General features: G+C 49.1%; 3 protein-coding genes and 1 non-coding gene across 5 annotated transcripts; 3 read left to right on the top strand and 1 right to left on the bottom strand.

The window, feature by feature from the left end:
* Positions 1-4,569: 4,569 nt before the first annotated feature.
* LOC136504502 (G-type lectin S-receptor-like serine/threonine-protein kinase At1g34300) lies at positions 4,570-8,005 on the top strand. The gene has a single exon (XM_066499469.1). The coding sequence runs from the start codon at positions 5,057-5,059 to the stop codon at positions 7,610-7,612; it is 2,556 nt and encodes an 851-aa protein (XP_066355566.1). The 5' UTR covers positions 4,570-5,056; the 3' UTR covers positions 7,613-8,005.
* A 1,091-nt stretch (positions 8,006-9,096) lies between these two features.
* TRNAQ-UUG (transfer RNA glutamine (anticodon UUG)) lies at positions 9,097-9,168 on the top strand. Its single transcript has one exon. It is a non-coding gene; the product is annotated as a tRNA-Gln (tRNA).
* A 207-nt stretch (positions 9,169-9,375) lies between these two features.
* LOC136481787 (uncharacterized) lies at positions 9,376-14,320 on the bottom strand. 2 transcript variants are annotated; one of them, XM_066479083.1, is made up of 10 exons: positions 13,851-14,320; positions 13,614-13,734; positions 13,182-13,267; positions 12,487-12,901; positions 12,288-12,388; positions 12,137-12,203; positions 11,644-11,871; positions 10,645-11,085; positions 10,311-10,383; positions 9,376-10,081 (listed from the first exon to the last, which is right to left on the bottom strand). In XM_066479083.1, the coding sequence occupies exons 1-10, from the start codon at positions 14,213-14,215 to the stop codon at positions 9,837-9,839; spliced, it is 2,142 nt and encodes a 713-aa protein (XP_066335180.1). In that variant the 5' UTR covers positions 14,216-14,320; the 3' UTR covers positions 9,376-9,836. The 2 variants fall into 2 exon arrangements, with proteins under 2 accessions (XP_066335180.1, XP_066335185.1); XM_066479088.1 differs by having other exon boundaries at positions 12,487-12,898; positions 13,851-14,319.
* Positions 14,321-19,456: 5,136 nt separating this feature from the next.
* LOC136481776 (meiosis-specific protein ASY3-like) lies at positions 19,457-22,380 on the top strand. The gene is made up of 8 exons (XM_066479074.1): positions 19,457-19,711; positions 19,974-20,063; positions 20,756-20,815; positions 21,008-21,047; positions 21,139-21,232; positions 21,640-21,699; positions 21,772-21,863; positions 21,990-22,380. The coding sequence occupies exons 1-8, from the start codon at positions 19,569-19,571 to the stop codon at positions 22,077-22,079; spliced, it is 669 nt and encodes a 222-aa protein (XP_066335171.1). The 5' UTR covers positions 19,457-19,568; the 3' UTR covers positions 22,080-22,380.
* Positions 22,381-23,785: the final 1,405 nt, after the last annotated feature.

Here is a 23,785-nt window from a genome sequence, read left to right as displayed (position 1 = left end):
AGCTGCGGTGTTGGCCAGCCCGAAGGGCGGGGCGGCGAGCCCTGGAGTTTGCCGAGCATTGAACATCGATAGATCAGGATCAGAGGGTGCTCGGTGCTGAACAAGGGTGTCCAGAGCCGACTCAGCAATGGAGAGGCAATCGGCGAGTTTCATACCGACCCGATCGATAGATTTGATCAGATCGTCATTGTTGACATGCCTCCTCTGGTAGCAAGGAAGCGAGCGGCGAGTGGCTGATGGAGTCAACCCCGGAAGTGGTTCCAAGATTGGATCTGCGGTTGCAGGTGCGAGGGTGGTCGGCGCAGAATGAATCTGCACCGGCTCGAGAAGCTCTCCAACTCCATCGGCGTTGATGACCCACGTGATGGATCCGACCGTGAAGATCTGGCCGGGCTGCGGGAGGGACGAAGAGCCTACGGAAAAAACCATCTTGTTCGACAAGGAAACAGCACGCACACCCCTACCTGGCGCGCCAACTGTTGACAGAATATCGTCGGCAGTCCACCGAGGGGTATCCCGCGATGGTAGATTGATCGGCAGAGGAGCGTGTAATCAAGAACAAGAAGGCAGCAGAGACACACGAGTTATACAGGTTCAGGCCGTCAGTATGACGTAATACCTTACTCCTATGGTCTGTTGGTTTGTGTTAGCTATCGTATGATTTGCCGTGTTTTCGTAGGGGGTCCCTGCCCGCCTTATATAGTCTGGGGGGCAAGGTTACAAGTCGGTTAGATCTGAGAGATAACCGAAAAGTAATAACAGATTACAAGAAACATGGGATCGTACGTATCCTATCAGATCTCGTAACATCTTCATGATATCCTCTCCGTGCCTTGCGGGGGTCGCCGAGCAGAACCGTGCCCCGCAAGGCTCCTTCTTGCGGGCTAGGCCACCCCTGGAGGCATAGCCCATATGACCTGTCATGGGTATCCGGGGTCGTACCCCCCACAAGGAGGGAGCGGACGGCCCGAGTAGGAAGCCACATCTATCCATCCGAACGTCCCGACGAGAGTATTATGGATTGTTAAACGGTGTGGTGTGCTGAGCACTAACTTTCTGGCCCGTTTCTCTCATGCCGACACACGGCCCAGTTTTCTAAGGCTTAACTGGGCTGTTTAAAGAAGACGGCCTAGCCTCCTGAAAGGCATTGGGCCTCTTGTGGGTTGTACCACTGGATTACACTTGTATTTTTTATAAGAAGCGCTTGTATTAAAATTAAGAACAGATTACACTCAGAAGGGAGAAAGGCTCCCAAGAAGCACTTGTATTAAAATTAAGAAGCACTGGGCCTCTTTTTATTAAAGGCATTGGGCCTCTTTTAAGAAGCACTTGTATTAAAGGCATTGGGCCTCTTTTATTTTTTTTTTTATAAGAAGCACTTGTATTAAAATTAAGAACAGAATACACTTAGAAGGGAGAAAGGCTCCCAAGAAGACTGTAAGAGGATAGAGCTAAACGAACAGGAAGGAACATGCGTCTGATTAGAAGCAAGACTGTGAGCAGTTACATTTAGCCTGTTCGTTGGTTGGTTTTTGGGTTGATAAATCCGGCTAGTGCTGATTTGTTATGAGAGGAAAATACTGTACCATGACTGATAAGCCCTGGCTGAAACCAACAAACGAACATGACATTTTATTTTGAGCACTTGATAACTCTTCATTTATTTTATTTATATCCAATGCTCCAATCCTGAGAACACCGGACGTTTTTTTTTCTAAAATATAAAAGGGGAGAAAGGAATTTTATTTGAGGGAAAAAATAACACTTTTATATTAGATGAAAAAATAACACAAAGATCCCACTATTTCAACGGTCGTCCACCCTTCCTTTACTTTTCTTCCTCGATCGGTTCTTCTTGCCTTCGGCCGTGCCTCGTGGTTTTTTCTTCTATAATCTATATATACGCGGGAGTCGAATTCGTTGACGCCTGTAATGCAAGGGGTCTCGGCACGGGCTCTCGTGGGTACAAACAAGTACAGTTCAAATGACGATGGCAAAAGTCGTCGTCGTCGTCGTCGTCGTCGTCGTCGTCGTCGTCTTCTTCTTCTTCTTCTTTGCACGACTAGGGAGATTCATTCATCAAGTAGTTCCTGGATTACAATCTGCGATCATCAGGTTCTCAATGCAAGTCGGGCTAACATGTGACCAACCGGACTGTCATCACCTGTGACCGGCTTTGCCAATGTATGAGCTACTCTATTACATTTTGGATTAATGGAAGAAAATTTAAAAGCTTGAAAGCACAAGCTCAAATCCCGGACCTCCCGCAGGACCGAAACCACAGCCGATCTCTGATTGATACCTTCGTTCCACAGGCGCATCAGGCCTTTCAATCGGTCTCCAACCAGACCTTCTGAACACCTGCAAGCTGCGCCAAGGCCAGGCCATCCCGGCAAGCAAGTGCCTCCATGGTGAGTGCGTCAAGCCCGTTTTCGCACCACTGCCGTTGATCTTCATAGAAGGCACCATCAACATTGCATTTCATCCAACCCTCAGGCGGTCGGTTCCAGCGCACCTCATTTCTCCTGCCGTGGCTGCTGTTTGGGATTGTGAAAGCTGCCATAGATCAAAACTTTTCTTCTTGAACAACCACGTGATAATACGTATTTATGAGCGACAATTATTTCAGCCATTGTACCTTCGAGAAAAGAGAGAGAGAGAGAGAAGAATCAAGCACTAGCTTAAAATGGTCGTACCCTGTTCGCTAGTTCTTATTGATCCAGTTTTTTCGGTGACAATCCATACGCAATCAATAACGAGTTGATCATTCTGATTTATCAACCTAAAGATTCAGGGCTCTTTTGGTGCCGCTTTGGCTCCGGCTCTGGCATCGGCGAGGAATTGGAGTCGCACCGAACGATCGAGCAGTAAGAACGCTTCTGGGGAGTACAAAGGGGTTAGAACCGTTTTTACGGTATAATGGTGTACAATGGCGGAGCCGCGTTATCGGTGCTTTTGCTATATTTAGCTCTGTGCTTCAGCATTGTGGGGGTGGATGCGGTGCCAAACACACCCTTACTAACCTAGTCATAGTTTGTGTATGTGCATACGTACATGTGTAGGTATATTAGACCCTGTTTAGTATGGCTCCGGCTCCTTGCTACAGTACACAAAGGAGTCTAAAAAAATAGTGACTTTGCCGATTAGGCGATTACTAGTTCATTTTGAAAAGACAGATAGAGAAGCTTGAGTCGAAACCGCCCGGAGCTCTGCCACACAAAGCATAAAACTAGCATATGAAGACATGTGCCTTTATTTATTTATTTATATACAGCAATGTAACCTGCCAATAAATCTAAGGCTTTTACAATTTTTTAGAATAAATTAACTAGAGAGACTAAAGTCTCTCACATCCCTCACTAAAGCCAGTCATGGTAACTTTGTGAATTTGTGAGATTAATTTGCGTGGGTGAATTTGAACAGCGGTACAGCAACTGCTACGTGCGAATGTCAAACTTTGTGGCTGTAAAATAAATGGTTACAAAAAAGGGAAGGAAGAACTAATAAAATTTGTGAAGTTTTCCGACATCCATCCTAGGGCAGTCCCAATGCAAAAAAAAAACATGTGCAGTTTCCATAGTCTAGCACGCCCGCTCGGTGGCCGATCGCGGGGAAGACGAAAATATAGGCCGTGTCGGCGCCCTCTCTGCTTCCTGCTCAATGCCGGCCGCCGCGTAAGAACCCTGGCGAGCTCCCTCTCCCGTCCACCTCCGCCCCAGGCGGCCACACCCTCCCCTTCTACAGCCCGCACCGCACCTCCCCGCAAGAGAGCGCGTGGAGGATTTTGCGGAGGCAGGAGCAAGCTGGCGGGCGCAAAGCGCCTCACGCGCGACGACGGCGGGGCAGTGGATCCGGATGGAGGCCGTTGGAAACTACTAGTTTCTCCCCAACGCGGTGCGACTAGTTTCTTCGCGTCTCGGTGCTAGCGAAGACGCGGTTCCGTGAAGTAGAAATCGTCTCTCTGTTTTTACTCTCTCTCCATTAATTTCTTTGCCACATCAGCAAAAGGTTGATCAGCCATGATAATTAATAGAGATAGAAATTATCATAAATACACCGTTGAGACCGCCCTACTACACGCTGGCCCATCAATCCGTCGGGTCTGTGATTATGATCACAATTAATTAACGTCAGGGCGCATTTTGCAAAAGGACAGTCAAAGTCAACCTAGAAGGAGAAAACAATAGCGGTACCGAATGGTGTACAGCGCAACAAATACAGAGGAAAATGCTGAGCTCCTAATAATCTGTGGAGAGAGAGAGAAAAAAGGAAGGCATCAGATGAGGATGAGCGTCTATCTATTTTCTAAGCCGCCCATGTTGACCTTGACTCACCCACTAACCAGGCCACCACACCACACAACCAGCCGAGCCTAGAACCGGTCAAGGCCCACCACCAAGGCACCATCCCATCATCAGGGGCCGTCGATACCTGCCTTGGACGGTGGCGATTGCTCCATTCATGATACGCCTCCGGCACTGCCATCGCCGTGCTGCTACCGTAAAACGCTGCATCATCTGCCACCTGGTCCTTACAGAGCATCATCTGCGAAGTGGAAAGTTCATCTTCTCGTCTCCTGTGGTCGAAACACAGCAGCTGGAAGCGTGGCTTAATGGACTGTCAACAAGGAACGGGAGGTTTTATTTCACATTTTGACCCGACAATAATGCCGTTCCTCTGTTGTTTCCACGGGTTGGACTGTAGGAGGAGGAGGCGGGCAGTGTGCGTCACTAGCGCTCTAAACGCTTGACATTTTCCAAGGCCTCAGTTCTAGTTCTAGCATAACTTGCTTCGTTCTGCCTCTCCCGGTCCCGGTCTCCTCTACTGTTCTACCAGCCCGGTCAGTCCAACTCCCTCCCTCCCACCTCCTTCCTCCTCTCGATCCCTCCCCCTCTTGCCAAGACCAGATCCACGCGCCCGATTGCGAAACAACCTTACCAATTGCAGAGGACAAGAGAAGACGCCATGGCACATGTGACTAGCTGCCTCTCCGTCTGCCATCGGCCATCTCCATCCGAGAAAAGAAAGGATTAAACGAATCAGAGGAGCCGGAAAGATGCGGCCTTTGCGGCGAAGCTCCGGGCACTACGCGGCCCTCGGCTGCTTCCTCTTCTTCCTCCTCCTCCCGCTGCTGTCCCGCGGCGCGGACATGCCGGTGGGGTCGTCCCTGTCGCCGAGCAACTCGGCGACGTGGACGTCGCCCAACAACACCTTCTCGCTCGGCTTCACGGCGTCCGCGTCCTCCCCGTCGCTCTTCGTCGCCGCGATCTCCTACGCCGGCGGCGTGCCCGTCTGGTCCGCGGGCGCCGGCGCCGCCGTTGACTCGGGGGGCTCGCTCCGCCTCTCGTCCAACGGCGACCTCCAGCTCGTCAACGGCTCCGGGGCCGTGCTCTGGTCGTCCAACACGGGGGGGCAGAACGTGTCCGCCGCGGCCGTCCAGGAGAGCGGCAACCTCGTGCTCAAGGACTCCCGCGGCGCCACGCTGTGGCAGTCGTTCGACCACCCCACGGACACGGTGGTGATGTCGCAGAACTTCACCTCCGGGATGAACCTCACCTCGGGCTCCTACGTCTTCTCCGTCGACAAGGGCACGGGCAACCTCACGCTCCGGTGGACCAGCGCCGCCACCACCGTCACCTACTTCAACAAGGGGTACAACACCTCCTTCACGGGGAACAGGACGCTGAGCTCGCCCACGCTCACGATGCAGACCAACGGCATCGTCTCCCTCACCGACGGCACCCTCACCTCCCCCGTCGTCGTCGCTTACAGCAGCAACTACGGCGAGAGCGGCGACATGATGCGGTTCGTGCGCCTCGACGACGACGGCAACTTCCGCGCCTACAGCGCCGCCCGGGGCAGCAACGCCGCCACGGAGCAGTGGTCGGCGGTGGCGGACCAGTGCCAGGTGTTCGGCTACTGCGGCAACATGGGCGTGTGCAGCTACAACGGCACGGCGCCCGTGTGCGGGTGCCCGTCGCAGAACTTCCAGCTCACCGACCCTTCCAAGCCGCGCGGCGGGTGCACGCGCAAGGTCGACCTCAACACCTGCCCCGGCAATTCCACCATGCTCCAGCTCGACAACACGCAGTTCCTCACCTACCCGCCGGAGATCACCACGGAGCAGTTCTTCGTCGGGATCACCGCTTGCCGCCTCAACTGCCTCTCGGGAAGCTCCTGCGTCGCGTCCACCGCGCTCTCCGACGGCTCGGGCCTCTGCTTCCTCAAGGTCTCCAACTTCGTGAGCGGCTACCACTCGGCCGCGCTGCCCAGCACGTCCTTCGTCAAGGTCTGCTACCCGCCGCTGCCCAACCCGGTCCCGGACAGCACCGCTGGCGGGAACTCGCGCGGCGGCCCCGGCTTCCGCGCCTGGGTCGTGGCGGTCGTGGTCCTGGGCGTGGTGTCCGGTCTGGTGCTCTGCGAGTGGGCGCTGTGGTGGTTCTTCTGCCGGCACAGCCCCAAGTACGGGCCGGCGTCGGCGCAGTACGCGCTGCTGGAGTACGCGTCGGGCGCGCCCGTGCAGTTCTCGTACCGCGAGCTGCAGCGGTCCACCAAGGGGTTCAAGGAGAAGCTGGGCGCGGGGGGGTTCGGCGCCGTGTACCGCGGCGTGCTGGCGAACCGGACGGTGGTGGCGGTGAAGCAGCTAGAGGGGATCGAGCAGGGGGAGAAGCAGTTCCGGATGGAGGTGGCCACCATCAGCAGCACGCACCACCTGAACCTGGTCCGCCTCATCGGCTTCTGCTCCGAGGGCCGGCACCGGCTGCTGGTGTACGAGTTCATGAAGAACGGCTCGCTGGACGCGTTCCTCTTCGGTGACGGGAAGATGCCGTGGCCGACGCGGTTCGCCGTGGCCGTGGGCACGGCGCGGGGCATCACGTACCTGCACGAGGAGTGCCGCGACTGCATCGTGCACTGCGACATCAAGCCCGAGAACATCCTCCTGGACGATCACTTCAACGCCAAGGTCTCCGACTTCGGGCTGGCCAAGCTGGTGAACCCCAAGGACCACCGCCACCGCACGCTCACCAGCGTGCGCGGCACCAGGGGCTACCTGGCGCCGGAGTGGCTGGCCAACCTGCCCATCACGGCCAAGTCCGACGTGTACAGCTACGGGATGGTGCTGCTGGAGACCGTTAGCGGCCGCCGCAACTTCGACGTGTCGGAGGAGACCGGGCGGAAGAAGTTCTCGGTGTGGGCGTACGAGGAGTACGAGAGGGGAAACCTCGCCGGCATCCTCGACAGGAGGCTCCCCGCGGAGGACCTCGACATGGCGCAGGTGGAACGCGCGCTGCAGGTGAGCTTCTGGTGCATCCAGGAGCAGCAGGCGCAGCGCCCGTCCATGGGGAAGGTGGTGCAGATGCTGGAAGGGGTCATGGAGCTGGAGAGGCCGCCGCCCCCGAAGTCGTCCGACAGTTTCCTGAGCACCACCACGGCCACCAGCGGCGTCAGCTCCAGCATGGTCTCGACGGTCGTCTCGTCGGGGCCCCCGGTCGCGCCCGCGCCATCGCCCAACCTGGAGCATGAGATGGCGCTGGGACGATCCGAGTCGGCCAGGAACCGTGAGCGGGTGTCGCGGCAGCTGCTGTCGCCGCAGCCGTACATGACGATGTAAGGCGCGTCTGCGTCATCCTCATCCATCCATGGCAGAGATCATCATCCCGCGAAATGGATAGCAAAGCAAAGTGAAGGCGCTGAGCTGAAACACGCAGGCAGGCAGAATGCCTGCTTGTGTCATCCATTCCTAGGAAGAGGAAAGTGTACAGATTTGTAGAGCGATTAGGGAAATGATGATGATTTGCTGAATTTGCTCTAAGCTCTGGCCTCTGGCTGGGGAACCTTGGTGGAACAAACTGGTAGTGTGGCTTCCATATGACAATACTATTGTAATTGTAAGCATCAAATTCAGATCGAGCTTGATATTGAGCACTGCAATTTGTACAAAATAACCGGCATATTTTAGTATGGACTTCAGGTTTGTTTCAAAAACGGATGCAGTAGGGGGTTTTTTTTTCGCTCGTTCGGAGCAGCTCACACAGGCAAATAGATTGCACCATAAATAAATTCATAATAATAATGCTGAGCTGCTAGAGAGTTAGACTGACTGTCAGTACTGAATACTGTTGCACTTCTCCTTTTTGGTTTTCTAGAGAAAAACTGTTGCGGGTCTCCTGTGTTTCTCGTCTCAACACTCACCTGTCAGCAGTGGCCACAGTGCCGGAATTCTATGTTCTAGAACATGAGCAGGATGTTTCAGCGAAACATCTCCGTCAGCTTCTGTGCGGTTCAATGCTAGGGACCCATGACCCCATCCTGGATCAAGCTGCATTCATCAGATCCGTCGGGGTTGTTTAGTTCCCCCAATTTTCAGAATTCGGCACTATGTAAAAAGAAGATTCTCCGTCACATCAAATTTACGGTACATGCATAGAGTATTAAATGTTGACGAAATCAAAAATTAATTGCACAGTTTCGTTGTACTTTGCGAGACGAACGTTTTGAGCCTAAGACAATTATTACCAAACAAAAACAAAACGGCACTGTAGATGCAACACATGGCGCATGTGATTCAGGCTCGTGCTGGGTGACGTTTAGCGTTCGGTACCGATGGATTTATGATGAGGGCAGGGGCAGAGCTGTTCTTGCACTAGGACTCGTGCTTTTCAGGTCGAACCCTAATTCAGGGCTACGAAATGATTGGAACGTACTGCAAACTGCAAACGCACTGTTTACTTAGCTTATAACCATACTTTTTCAGCCAACAAACAATATTTTTCTCTCACAAGATATCAACCAACAGTACTTTTATGTAGACATCGGCCAAAAACCGTGACAGTGCGTGTGTTTAATTCAGATTTAGAGAGGGAAAGATTAGGTCCGGTGCTTTTGGTAATTTCATTTCAGAGTCCTTCCTCTGCGCACGTGCTCTCAGAAATGCTGTCGCACCCAACAAACCCAACAAAGGAAACAGGAATCTTCAGTGCAAGCTCACCCGGTCCATGTTCATCGAGTCCGGCCATAGCTAAGGCCGTTCGTTTCGCTACCCTGTTTTTTCTATAAACGTACTTATAATTTAAATTTAACCTAAATGACAGAAATGGCTCCATAGTGTAGTGGTTAGCACTCCAGACTTTGAATCTGGCGACCTGGGTTCGAATCCAGGTGGGACCTTTTAATTTTTCCTTTTCTTTTGGTCTTTTAAAATTCACGCTCTAATTATCTGATTCCTCATAGAGACCCGCCATGCTAATACCAAATTAGCAAAAAAAAAAAAAAAAGACACATTAAAGGCAACCCATCTTGCGAAGCAGCAACAGGGAATGTAGCTGTGCCTGATTGAGACCAATGCAATGCAAACGTGCCGACTGAACCTATTACTGGATGGTAACTTTTCTTTTCCGTGTCAAAACAGAAGGGCCAGGTCAACTTACATCATCACTAACAAAGTAGGCGACCAGCCTGTGAACACGGCTTAACCCAGTGATGACCCACCTGCTTTGAAAGGCAAGGCTGACTCAAACACGAAATCGCACACCCGTTCTGCGTTTAGTGGCTAGTCTTTGTCAAATCCACGGATCAATTTGACCGCAACAAAGTTGTTACTGTTAGTATAGTCAACAGTTCTAGATATGCAGTAGCCAAGAGTCGTGATTACTGACAAGAAAATCTGTTGCCTGCTGGTAGCTTCAGAATGGGTTGGCCCGTGTATCGAGCTTTTCTGTACACAATTTGCGGCGTCTTTGTTGGAATGCTTCCAGAATCCAGATCACCTCCGAAGAAGGGAAAGAGTTAAGCTAACAATGAGAGAGCATATCTTTTTTTTTTTTTCAAAGCTTGATCTAGTATTCCACCCAGTTGACATCCAAATCCTTCAGCTTCAGGAGCCATTTCTGTGCATCTGAGGAAACAATGCCTTTATCAGGTTTCACCCCGTGCTTCTTTGCCATCTCAGATGGGGATTCAGACCGGCTCTCATCATCCAAGTCGCCTTGCCTTCTAGGACGTCTTAGTTTAAGAGAGAGAAGGCGCGAAACCTCCTGCACCCCACCCCATTTTTCCAATGCCCGAGCAATGTCATAGCGACCTACCAACAGAGCATGAAAATCAGTTCAAAAGCCAGACAAGGAAACTTCATGACACGACACCAATCTAACTTGCAAATCTAACCTGACAACAGGAGCCAATTTTCTGTTTTTCATGTAATGATGGTATAAAGCTAAAGACATTTGTGCTAAAATGAATAAAAAAGTAGCATGAAAGTGCCACAATACTATTTTGTTTTTCATTTTCCAACAATGGGCTTCAGATATTACCTGCCCTCTCAAAAGATTTTCTACTTGGCATATAAGAAGGATCCATCCCCCAACTTTTCTGGAACCGGCTGATCTGTATATAGTGATCAGATGCTGATGTCAGAAGTTGAAGAAAAATGTTGAATACAGCATATGACGTTATAAAATTCAATGGGACAGAGTCAGAGTGCTAGCTTTCATTCATACTAGAAATATAAGTGGACAAGTTTTAACTCTATTTGCAATATATGGTGCAAAACTATTCAAAGATTAAAAAACATGGTTATACCTGTATTCTTGTGCTAGAATGGATATCTGATAAGCACAGGAGGGAGCTAAAGATATATAGTATTACCTCTTCTTGCAAGTTCTCCAGATTATCCCAATAGCCTCTTGGTTTTCGATTTTTGTAAGAAAGAGAAAGGTTCATTATGCTGGCAACCTTCCGGAACCCACCCATTCGTGTTATTGCCTTCTCGATATCCACCCTTCCATGAGACCGGAGATGCTTTCTCTTAGGCATGAAACCATACTGACCATACTCTGCAATGAAATTCTCAAGCTCTGATTTTAGGACCTCAATGTCCTTTTGCAACCCTGGGACTTTTGGTCTCTGCTTCATGGTACTGGATGAGCAAGACACAGATGCTTGCTCAGATTGCCTGCTTTCAGCATGATAAGCATCTGGGTCTATGGACACATCAGAATGAGCTGTGGAGTTGCTACCCTTGGTTCCAGCCTTTTCAATATAATCACGGATTGCACACAAGTTTGATGGAAGATCTTCATATATGACCTGTAACAGATTGATGAAAATGAACAGTCTGCTTTACTATCTCTAAAGACATTAAACTTTATCAAAGCATTCAGCTGAAATAATCATCAAGGCACCACATGCAATTAATCCAAGTAAGAGCACGAAAAAATCAGCCTATTGTCAAAAGCAAGTAAAAATGTCAGAAACCATGATAAAATTTTTTGGTGTCCTAACTGCTACGGAATGTAGTCACCTGGAATTTGAAGAGCTGAAGATACAACATGACTTGTAAAACAAATGCTGTTAAAATACCTTCAAGCTTTTAATTTGGATATTTGAGAAGCGTAAGCCACCAAGAAAATGGAAAACCGATCCCTGTTAGGTTCTTTAGAGATAATTAAGTTTAAACCAACCAAATATGAAAATTTAACTATAGTAAGCTTATACCATTTGAGATGGCATGAAGTATACACCCATTACCATGCAAAGCACTTGTATAACCAAAACAGAATACAGTGTGCACATAAAAGCCTACTTTAATCATCTTAAGCTAAGCGAAATGTTATATGAATTAAAGAAAATGCATATATGGCTCACCTCTTCAAGGATAGACTCAGAGAGAAAGGTGTCCCTATGCATCTTAGTCTCAACCATGTACTTCAACAGGGTGTGCTGATCCCCAAGTTGTTCTAAGCGCCATTTCCCTTTAAACGAGTAAAAATCACCCTCAACTTGTTCAAACCTGATCTCTTGCTCAAATTTTTCATGAAGGTCCATAACAACACGGGCGTGAAGGACCATATACAGCAGGCCTTTGCAACCCTCCTAGAAAAATGATTTCAAAAGATATAATGCTTGAAAAAGAAAACAAAGACTATCAGACTGAATTTACAGAACTTTCTTTCAGATGAGCACAATGAAAACAATCGAGTGAACCAAAACCAGGACACAAGACAAAACTGTGTATGACTTGAGGACTTTTTTATGCTGTGCAGTAAAAATAAAGGACAACCTAAGCCAGGACTACTTCATATGTTCTAGTAAAAACAGTTAACCACAAAATATGACAGAAGAGAACCACATATTCTACCTGCATTATGCGGACCTTGTTATTATCACGAAGAACAATCCTACTGATAGCCAGGTTTGGTACGAATCTATCAAATGATTTTTGTTAGATCATACCTGTAATAAAATAAGAATGTGGACTCAAAAGATTGTAGAAAGATAGAACTACTTACTCGGGCAAATTCTCATATGCCGTGAGAACACTCCATACCTCTCGAACTGGTGCTTTCACAGTGATACTAGCAAAGACACACCTATGAGCCCCCTCATGTTCCTTCATGCACACCGTATCACAGGATAAGACAAAACTTTAATGCCCATCCCTTGATGGCTAAGAATCCAATAAGTAATGATATAAGTTTAGTAAATTACCAACATGCCATCAAATCTTCGAAGATGGATCTCATCTACCACGCAAGGCCTATCAATTCTGCATACGTTTCCATATACACCCCATTTGCTAATCAATTCAGAAGCAGGTGATGGAAGCACACTGCTAACACCAGAAGTGGGAGGTGCTTCTTTAAATTTACTAGAAGAAGAATCAACTGTCGTACTATGGAATTTATCAAGCTGAGAAGAAGTAGATGATGGCTTCAAGTCCTCAACAGAGAATTTTCTCGAACCACAACTTTGATTTTCCAGATAAATCTTTTCAGCTCTACAAGCCAAGGCACCAAGATTTACAGGAAGATCTGACCTTATAATCTTTTCAAGAAATATAGCCGGGAAGTTAAATCTTGGTATCACATTAACTTCATACAGCAAAACTGCACTAGAGGACCTGCTAGCAAACAAAAGCAAAATAGGCCATATTAGACTTAATCTCCTTTTCCGCTCACTAGAAGTTGGAGACCTCTTTAAGGAATAATGAAAAGAAGGAAAATTGTTTTTAGTCTGGGGCATCATGGTGATGCAAATATAATCTAGTGATGAAATTAAGCTGGATGTTCATCAAAAGAAAAGCAATAAATAAGGTAGTAAATAAGATGCATGTACTTATGCCTTTATTGATTTACCTCCCATCCCACCTATCCTCAGAAATAAAATGATCATCAGATGCATACCTTGGACCAGATCTTATGGACCATTTTCCTTCAAACTTCTTGAAGTCACCATCTACCATCGAGAAATGGAGTTCTCGCCCATTGATCTGAAAGCATAATCATGAACGAATAATCAAGTAAGGCAATGTATGTAACTTAACATGGAATAGAAAATGGAGGAGATCCATCATCGTTTTTCGTATTTGCTAATACAACTAAGAAATATATCAGAGAGAAACACAATAGCACAGCTCCACAGCAAGAAGAAGAACACATGCTGAAAAAAACACAAATGTTGCATTCACACCCTCATGGACTGGCCAACTGATCATCTACTAGTACTTTTCAGTGGCATTTCACATAAAATTGTCGGCGATGACAAATGTTGGATACTCCAAAACTGTTCCATTGCAATTTAGCAGTTAATGGAAGTCAATCTGCGACAGAACGTACGGAGTCATGGATTTCCTGGAGATCCAACACGACGCGCGCCTCAATGTGCCAGTACAACGCTTGCTGCAGGCCTCTCTGCTCCAGCCATATCCGCCCTTCATGCGGGCATGGAATCGTCCCACTGCAAGCAAGCACGAACAAAACCACCCGAATCAGACACATTCAGAAATCAGAAGGACCTGACCATCAGTGCAATCACAGTTCAGACGCGACAAATCGAAACAAGAAAATGCGAACCTCTGGACGAGGTTGGGGATGAAGTCGGCGAGGCGCTCGTAGTCGGTGATGACCTGCCACAGGGTGTCGACGTCGGCGGCAACGGGTACGGACGCGAGCACCCGCCGCTCCCGCCACGACACCACGTCCACGTCGCACTTCACGCCGCGCGCCGACGCGGGGGACCCGGCCTCCGACGAGCCCGCGCGTCCTCCGTGGTAGTGCTGGTGGTCGGCGCCCCAGTGGTCCCCTGTGGCGGCCGCGGCCGCGGCGGCGACGGAGCGCCCGGCCCGCGAGAGCGCGGAACGGGGAGGCGCGCGCGCGCGAGGGCTAGGGCTCGAGATCCCCGGGAGGAAGGAGGCGGCGGGCGAGGCGAGAGCTCTCATCGCTCGTGCGCTCGAGTCGAGCGGGAGAGTGTACTTGGCCACTGGGAGTCGTGTCGTGCCTGCCGAGGAAGGAGGAGACGCGCGCGGTGACCGGGGAGCCGTCGCCTTCTCGCTCTCGCTGTCTCGAAGGACCGCCGGAGTCTATGGCGAGTGGGACCTGCGGTACGGTCCCACATGTCGGTGGCGTGGCTTGGGTCGACGGCGACAAGCGATTGTTTCTGTTGCGACGGTGAGAGGCGAGTGGGGGATGTGTGGCGGGAAGGCGAGGAGGCACCGTAGCTACTCGTGGCGCGTGGGGACTGGTCCCACGTGTCAGTATCGTTTTCGTTGGATGAATCTTATGTGGGGTTGGGATGTCAGTGCGTGTGCGGTCCCGGCTCCCGTGTGTGGTGACTGGTGAGCGGGCAGCGGGCCGACGTGGCCCGTCCTGCGCCTCCCGTGCGGCCTGCCCATTTGGTACAGCCTCGACCAGGCCCAGCCGCTGCTTAGCAGTTAGCACGCATGGACGGACTGACGGACATCGGGCTGGGTCGTCCAGTTGCAAACATAAACCGGCAAAATCTGTAGGCCCAGTCAAGCCAAATGGCCAGGAAACCCGAAACCCGGCATAGGCTCTATTTGGTTATAAGCTTCTTCACCAGCTTGCTGAGCTGTTTGAAATTATTTATGCCAAACATGTTTTATGGATAAATCTTTTGAAAACCTGCTATCACATAGGAATAGATTGAGACGAAGCTGAAAATAGTAGTTTTTCCTCACTGGCAACCGCGAGGAGGGCCGCCGGGGTGGGTCACACTCGAGCGCGGATGCAGCGGACGCGGGCGCTGTAGTGGGGCGCGGCCACCAGGGCTCGGGCGCGCTAAACATTGGGGGGTCAGCAAATGCAGGTTCCTTCAATGTAGCTATGATATTTGCCACCTACATAATTAAAATGGACCTATACTGGTTGGTCTAAATTTTCGTTTTGATGATCATATAGAGTACGCAACGGAGGCACCAACAAAGAAAATAAACACACACACAAAAAAAAAACTTGCAATCTGGCTCATCCGATCCAGTGCTACTAGCTTGCTCACAAATACTAGCTCCACACTCTTTGGAGCAGCCATGAAGTTGCTACCTGGTAACCTATTTCACTGGTCAGTATGGTCATTTGCTTCTGTTGCTGCCGTGAATGGAAGGCAACATGTCAAATAAAATAGCTTAAGAATTTTCTTTTGCATTAGTGAATGCGTTAGGTCTTTCAAAGATCGATTGTTAGTTTGGCACATTCAAATTAGATGTTTTATTGTTAGTTTGGCACATTCAAACATAGATATTGTTTGGCTACTTTTTTTTTCTCGAATACGGAAAAGATTTAAACAAAACCTACAGGCGAGCAAAGGGAGCATTCTGGCACATTTCTAGCCCCTGGCCATCACATCAGGAGACGTGAGTCCCAGGCTCACGCCCTCACATGCATGCAATGTGGAATCCATTCCATTTCAGATCAATAGTATTTGATTGTCTCTCTCTCTTATAGTGCATCCAACCCAATACAAATCCGGTAGTATTGGGGATGGGAGCATATGCCCCTGAGGGCAAAAAACACGCTGATGTCATCTTAAAGCTCCAACTCAGCCTCGGAGATTGAGGTGCTCACGGGCGGACGCGACGCTAGCTCCACCTCGGAGCTCGCCAGCGGACACGACACGTTTTCGGAGATGATGTGGCCGTCGTCTTCCAGGTTGGGCCCGTCGCCTAGCACACCATCCGCGCCACCATACGTGGAGGAGCGGGCGGATCTCGAGGTCGTCTGAGCCTTGGAGCCTCCGGTCGTCCCCGTTGAGGAGACGTCGGCGACACGCTGTCGAGCGCCCCGTCGGCGCCCTCTTACGTGGAAGCCAGGGAGGAGCTCAAGGGCATCATCGCCCTCGGGACCGTGCTGGACATCATGAAGTTTGGTCCGCCAGGCGATCTACTTCCACAACCAATGTCTTCGCCGCCATCGTCGTCGTTGACTTCCTCCCCGCCATGGTTGTACACGTTCATATTTGGCGCTGGAGACGATGCAGCTTAGAGCTTAGGGCTACTGTGGTTAGGGTGCGTGGTTTAGCTAATGTGGTTAGGGTTTTTTCCTACTGAGTATACATGTAACTAGTGCTTGGGGCTTCTCATGCATGATGTGCTTTATTACTGCTTAACCGTAGCTTATCAGTTATGGCAACTACTGTAATAACTAATTGTCGTGAGTTTGCCTTTGTCCTCTAATTGTCGTTTTGAATGAGTTGGTATGAAAAAAACCCCAACTCGCGCCCGACATGTGCATACGCGTCCACGTACCATCGTGCGTGCATACTCGTACGCGTACGCGTACGTGCGCGCCTTTTTGTGGAGAATAGCCAACCAAAAATAGCCACCGTAGTAGCTAGAGCATGGGTGGCCGTATGGGTATGGGTTTTCGCTGCGTTGCCACGCACCTGACGAGCGGCAACGAAAGCAGGTTTTTTCCCCTCAGTGGCATATGCTCCCATCCCAATGCTGTTGGTTACGGGTGAAGCTACAGCAGTGAGGGCGCCTTCTCAACTCGGGTATTCAAAATATGAAAGGGTGCTAGATTTTTTTGACAACCTAAACACTTATCATGTAAAACACCTAAAATTAAATCAAGAAAGAGTAAATTAGTTATAATCACCGCAACACATTAGTAAATAGTAATATAAGTTGTTGTACGCCGCTTCCCGCGGCTGCAGGCTGCAGCCGAAGCCCAGCGCCGGCGCACCGGATATGGCGCGTGGAACTAAGATTTCTCTTAAGTCTGGTTTAGATGCATATATCTATCTCAATTTATGTGTGTTGGAGTGAGTCAAGGTGAAATTTAAACTAAATTTTATCCTAACTCACTACAACACACATGGATTGAGATGGATACATACATTTCCAAACAAACTCTTAGCGGGATATAGACATATGGAAAGTGCACGTAGTAGTCATGATTATAGAGAGCATAATATGTTTTTTTCCCTAAAATCCGGCATTTCAAAGTGAGCCATCAAGTTCAGAGGACCAGGGGTACCTAGTCTATTAGCATAAGCAAACATAATTTCCAAATTAAACTTATATACTCCCTCCGGTCCTCTAAAGTAAATCGTTTTGAGCTTGTCTTAAGCCAAACATTTTAAACGTTGACCATAAATAAACTTTTTTAGGTTGAGTTCGAAAATATAAAAGTGATGTAAGTAGATTCATCTCAAAATGTAGTTTCATAAAAGTATATATTGACTACATTTTATAAATATTTTCACTACTACAGGAATCTTAACCGTGGTGGACAAAAAGGGTTAACCGAGACGGTTTTTGCAACCGCCTTGGACGAAAGGTCATGGTTAATCGTGGCCTCAACCGAGGCGGGCCCATTAACCGAGGCGGTCGGCATAAGACAACCGCCTCGGTTAATGCTATTAATGGGGGCGGTTACATTATAATGTCCGCCTCAGTTAATAATTTTATGAAATAAAAAAAACCCACCGAGCCTGGTACCACGCGCCGTCGTTGCCCGTGGTAGGATCCACGCCGCCGCAGCCACCGGTGGCCGGATCCGCTCGGTGGTCGCCAGATCTGCGCCCCCACCGCTGCTGGTGACTTAATCTGCGCCCCTGCCGCCTCCGGTGGTTGGATCCGCCACCGTGCCGTGCTCAGAGGAGAGGGAGGGGCCATCGTCGCCGATGCGGGCCTCCCGCGCGCGCGCCGCTATGTGTGGTGGCCGCCGTCGCCGGAGGGGGCTAGCCCGTGCGCCGCCTCCTCCCCGCCAGCCGCCTTCGTTGCCTCCACGCCGGAGAGGGAGGGGGCGTCGTCGCCGGTACAGGCCTCCCTGCGCGCCGCCCCTGGAAGGGGCTGGCCCGTGCACCTCCTCCTCCCCGTGCGCCTCCTCCTCCCTGGCAGCCGCCTTCGCTCCTGGAAGACCGAAGAGAGAGACGAGAGAGAGAGAGGGACGGACGAGAGAGAAAGGGATGAATGTGCGTGGAGTTATTTCCGCTGCGCTCTGGAAGACCGTGCTGCTCAGAGTTATCCCATGGGCGGAATGGGAAAACCACCGACGCCGTCTCCGGTTTTGTGAAACCGCTGCACGCGTGGTGAGCCACGAGTGGCCAGCCCCGCTTTCGGATCGCTGACGTGGAGTAGCACACGGATCACCCCAACGCGCAGCACATTTGTGCTTTCTCACCGCGACCAACACGTGGGCCCTACTCCCACTCCCACTCCTGTTCCTGTGCGCTCGCGCCTCGAGGTTTGAACGCAATTAATAATTTGTTAGTCTGTTTGGAAGCGACCGCCTCGGTTAATATATTAATCGAGAAGGTTATATTACATTGTCCGTCTCGATTAATGTATCAACCGAGGCGGTTGCGTTATAATGCCCACCTCGGTTAATAAGCATTAACCGAGGCGGTTATATTACATTGCCCGCCTCGGTTAAGTATTAACCAAGGCAGTTGCTGGGCAGGCTGCCCTGCAACAAATAACCGAGGCGGGTAGCTGGCCCGTCCGCCTCTGAGGCCCAAAGTGAAACGCTATGTAAAAGTTTTCCTATAGTAGTGTTTATAGCTAAAAGTAGCTGTCTAAGTTGTTTTTTTGAGAGCGTGTCGATGTCCAAAATGACTAACCAGAGGCGTATATATATATATATATATATATATATATATATATAGGGAGAGGCTATTCAGTAGCCGGCTACAAAATAAGTTATTCTGTAGCCACCTCCATTTACTATAATTTTATATACTAATTTACCATAATGTCAATACATATTTACGATAGTTGGGTTACTATAACACATGTGGATATTTACCATAACGTTATATTAAACCACTTAGTAAGGAGTTACTATAATCTCGTAAATTAATATAGTAATTATCATAACTCAAAGTGGCTACAGAATAAGTTATTCTGTAGCCAGCTACAGGATAGTAGTTCTATATATATATATATATATACATATATATATATATATATATATACATATATATATATACATATATATATGTGTGTGTGTGTGTGTGTGTATTATCGGTCTGGTGTGCCTTGTGTGTGGATAGTACTCCGTGCTAATTATTGCTTGTAATAATGGGAAAACACACATTTGAGCCTAAAAAAATGGAAACTCTCAGAAAATACAGAACAAATTGACTTGGGCCGCCATTGATTTGGGGACCTCCCTAAATTCGCTAGGCCCAACGCCTCCCTCCAGTCTCTTCGCCGTCCAGTCCCTTACCCGGCGTCCATTTCAAAACCCGCGAAACCAAGCACGGCGTCACGACCGCACCAACCCCAGAGGCGGCAAGGCGGTCTCTCTCGGGCCCGGGCACCAGCGGCGATGTCGGCGGCTGCGAAGGCCAAGGCGAAGGCGAGCGGCGGCAAGCGGGCCGCGGCGGCGAAGGACCCCGCCGAGGCTCTCGTCTCCGATAAGAGGCGGCGGGAGCGCGGCGGCATGGACGACTCCGACCACGAGTTCGACAGGTGCCTTGCGTGCTCCGCCTCCCCCACCCCCCCCCCCCCCCCCCCCCCCACCCCCCGCCTTTCGTGTTCGCTGCTTTGGATTCGCCGCCGGTCCGTGAGCGAGGCCGTTGGTTCGAATCGGGGCAACGAAGCGAGGGTTTTCGTTCCTAACTGCGCCTCCGTTCCGTGACAATTTTTTGGGGGAAATTTCGTGCGATTGATTGATTCCTATGTACACATTTCATGATCCGGGGCGTGCCTTCAATTTGGTTGGTGGAGGCAGTGACATGAAGGAGATCGTCACGCTGCTGAAGCACATCAAGGACAAAGCCCACAAGGACGGTCAGAAGAAGACCGAGCAGGCCATTTCCAGGTGATTACGATTTCCATTCCCGCCCACCCACCCAGCATTTTAGTTTACTGAATGTCCATGTGCGTGACTATTCTGTAAAGTGTACCTAATGTAATGTGTGTCAGTGTGTGTGCAACTGTTCTGTTTGCCCCAATCTAGTCGAGGGGGATTTGGTGTGCGTGCATGGCAAGCAGCATATCTGGTCAAGATATGCAGATTTTGCACAAAACGTCTGATTGGTACCTGATGTAGTACCCTACTATGGAAGGCATGTGTTGGTGATACTTGCTGTGTTGTGTCTGATTTGTGCACTTCAGATGGCTGTGCTTGAAACCACAGGTTTAGCAGGGCGCCTATCATGTGTGCCAAGTTGTTTCGCCATTCGCTGGGTGCTTTAGTGAATCACTTGATTTTCGCTGTAGTTCACGATTAGAGGATTTGTTGTCCCTTGGTCTGTGCATGCTGAAGGTAGCATTAATACTTACTGAACTGAATCCACCTATGGTGGCTGGCAAGTAGACTGAGACTGGAGTTCAGGAACAATGGCATCATATCATATAATCTTGTATAGTTTCTGTCTTTATGACCAATGTCTAGGTAAGCTCTGTTCTGCTGTCGTTTCCGATGTCCACATGATGTCTTCTATCTGGATGTTGTACTCGTTGCAGGGAGCTATCTTGAGTACATTGCTAACAAGTTTTGGTATCTTTCAGCGTGGCAACAGAGATTCAGACTATGGTACAGGACACCAAGACTAGGCTTGAGAAGGAAAGGTGAGCAAATAACTAATCCATATCACCAGCCTTCTTCACTAGAGAAATACATTAGCTCCTGCAGCGAAATCTGATGTGCTCCTTTTTAGTTGTAGCTATGAACTAAGAACTGAAACAGGCTCTTGATAATAAATATTGTGAACACCCTGAATGGAATGTACCCCTGACAATTGTTTTTATGTGCGTGCACAGGCAGAGTTTTCTGAAAGCATTGTCAAAGACTTCAAAAGAGGTTTGGAATTGTACTTGATGCTTCATTGTGCTTCTGGTTACTAATCTGATCAGGTTTTGGTTAATGGAAGATTCATTTATATGTTATGCAGTGCGAAGGTTTGTTGAAGAATGAGTACACCAAATTTCAAGCAACACATGACAAGTTCTGCAAAGACAAAGCTGCACACATACAGAATTTCAAAGGTAGGCCAGATAAGAGCTAAGCTGATACCTATTGTGATATGCTGTACTGTTATCATCTAGCATATCTTTATCTAGCTCATGTCATGCTTGAGCAGTCCTGGTCCATCCTTAGTTTGTTCATCATGCATATGCTGGCCTGGAATGATTAACATTTCATCTTGAATATGACACGTTTAGATCTTGACTCCAGATATTCTGTGGCCACAAATGAGTTGTGCCTTTACTGTCACACACTCACACTTTCCTTTAATTCGTGATTTAGAAAGAGATAATATTTTAATGTTAATGTGAAATCACCCATAGAGCACTGTGCTGTGCATATATTGCCTCACTTTCCTCTTCACTGAGATAGTTGTCATCAGTTATCCTCATTTTTAATTGACCTATCTGTGTACTGTTTTGTGCAGACCTGTTCTCAAAGTTTGAAGATGATAAAGAGAAATTGCTTGCACAGTATGAACTGCAGAGTAAGTAGTAGATAGCTAGTTCCTTCCGTTGTGTTTATGAGTTTGCTGTTCTGACATGCTGCCTTTTAACAGGGAAGAAGGAGAAGGCTACTCTATCTGAACTTGAGAAAACATTTTCAGAGAAGATAGCAAATGCAGAAGAATCTCTGAAGAAGATGAAGCAGGTAAATGTTACAGCATGCTTGATTTTTCGATTACTGATCTCATCACCATGCATCGTTACCGTGACTAAACTTCGTATGGTTCACTAAACATAATCAGTTCTCAAATTCTGCATTCATCCTTCACAGGACGACAAATCAATTCACATCCTTCGCAAGTCCATCGGCTCATTTCTGAGCGGCGACCCTGATGATCAGTCTGGTCAGGATGATGACTGAATAAGCTGCTCTCACCAAATGGTTTCTAGTTTCAGATCTATGTGGATAATATGTTATTGTAGAATATAAATCATCAGTGCATAGGGGAGTCAAGGATATATATAGGGAGTTGATAGTTTGTGACTGCACAACTCGTGTGCTTAGTTCTCATCGGCTGGAGCTGTGATGCTATGGAGAATGATTTCACGTTATTTACTTGTTGGTGGAATTTAGTATTTTACAGCAAGAGGCTTAGATTGTGCTAGGTTGGAAACGCATTTTCTGGTTGCGCCATTACAAGACATGCTATACTTGGCCTGGACGCTTTACAATTTGGTCAGCATCTGCCGTCCCCATGCCACTGCCAACTGCAAACCAAGTTCTCCTGTATCAATATTCAGTAATAAAACATATATATATGGTATACATGTCATTGCAAATTCATATGTTTTTGAAGGAACGCAAAAGCAAAATAACAGGAGATTGACACACGCATACTTCAATGGGGGAAAAAAAGGTTGAGATCGTTGGCAATTCCACATGTCTTGAAGTTGAAGTGGTACTGTGGTAGCATCTCCTGTATCAATATTCAGTAATAAAACATATACAGCATGCATGTCATTGCAAATTCATACTCTCTCCGTCCCAAATAAGTCATTCCAACTTTTTTTTTTGAGAGATCAAGTTTGACCAAAATTATAGAAAAAATTACAGTGATTTCTGACATCAAATAGATATGCTATAAAAATATAGTTGATGAAGAATCTAATCTAATAATACTTATTTTGTATCATATATGTTATTATTTTATTATAGAAATTTGGTCAAACTTAATATGCTTTGACTCTCCTCCAAAAGAGAGTTGGAATGACTTATAATTTAGGATGGAGGGAGTATATTTTTTAAAGGAATGCAAAAGCAAAAGAACGGGAGACTTTACACACATACTTCACCGGGTAAAAAAAAAAGGCTTGATACCGTTGGCGATTCCACGGTTCTTGAAGTGGTAGCATCTCCTGACCTGTAGCTTGGAAGGAACCGGTTCCTAGGTCATGCATGTCCAGGGCATCAGGCACGCCTTTTGATAGAGGCAGTCGCTTGATTGGGTCCGTGCACATCGACCATGGCTGTCATGGAGCACGCCTTGCACCGGAGGCACCACCGGCCGACGCACACCATGGATGTGTACCGCTCTCCACACCTGGGACACTTGGCCGGGCACTGGAACACCTGCCGCCCCGGGGCGGCCGGAGGCTTCTTTTCCGTCGGCGGCTTCGTCTGCCACGGCGTGTTGAGCCACACGGGGCAGCGGGCGCACCTCATGCCGTCCTGCCGCTCCCGGCGCCCGACCATGCCGCGGAACTCGTTCTTGCAGGAGGGGCAGTAGATGAGGATGGGCTCACGCGGCTCCTGCACCGGCGGCTGCGTCATCATCAGCACCTTCACCTTCAACCGCGGAGGCTGGGCCTGGGCCTGGGCGGCGGCGGCCGGAGGCGGGGGAGTGCTCGTGTCCCGGTCCGCCGGGCCGGAGCAGGAGGGGGAGGGCGGCGGTGGTGGTGGCGAGAGGGCTTCATCGTGTGCCTCCCGCAGCAGCCTGAAGGCGCCCTCGGCGGCGGCGCAGTGGGTCTTGTCTGGGTGGACGAGGAGCGACAGCCGCCGGAACTGCTTCTTGACGGCGTCCTGCGTGGCGGCGTCGGCGGCGGGGCCTATGCCGAGGATCGCGCGCC

Source organism: Miscanthus floridulus, chromosome 1 (genome assembly GCF_019320115.1).
Source record: "Miscanthus floridulus cultivar M001 chromosome 1, ASM1932011v1, whole genome shotgun sequence".
Lineage (NCBI taxonomy): Eukaryota > Viridiplantae > Streptophyta > Magnoliopsida > Poales > Poaceae > Miscanthus > Miscanthus floridulus.
The sequence above is the reverse complement of the archived record's forward strand: the minus strand, read 5'-3'. Positions and strand labels throughout refer to the sequence as shown.

Bases quoted from the DNA above. Each gene is read 5' to 3' on its own strand.
- LOC136504502 (XM_066499469.1), top strand. From the start codon at position 5,057: ATGCGGCCTTTGCGGCGAAGCTCCGGGCACTACGCGGCCCTCGGCTGC.
- LOC136481787 (XM_066479083.1), bottom strand. From the start codon at position 14,215: ATGAGAGCTCTCGCCTCGCCCGCCGCCTCCTTCCTCCCGGGGATCTCG. The intron at 13,268-13,613 runs GTACGTTCTGTC...TTATGCTTTCAG, and splicing joins TCCAGGAAATCCATGACTCC to ATCAATGGGCGAGAACTCCA. The intron at 12,902-13,181 runs GTATGCATCTGA...TTTGTTTGCTAG, and splicing joins TCCATAAGATCTGGTCCAAG to CAGGTCCTCTAGTGCAGTTT.
- LOC136481776 (XM_066479074.1), top strand. From the start codon at position 19,569: ATGTCGGCGGCTGCGAAGGCCAAGGCGAAGGCGAGCGGCGGCAAGCGG. The intron at 21,233-21,639 runs GTAGGCCAGATA...TGTTTTGTGCAG, and splicing joins ACACATACAGAATTTCAAAG to ACCTGTTCTCAAAGTTTGAA. The intron at 21,864-21,989 runs GTAAATGTTACA...CATCCTTCACAG, and splicing joins CTCTGAAGAAGATGAAGCAG to GACGACAAATCAATTCACAT.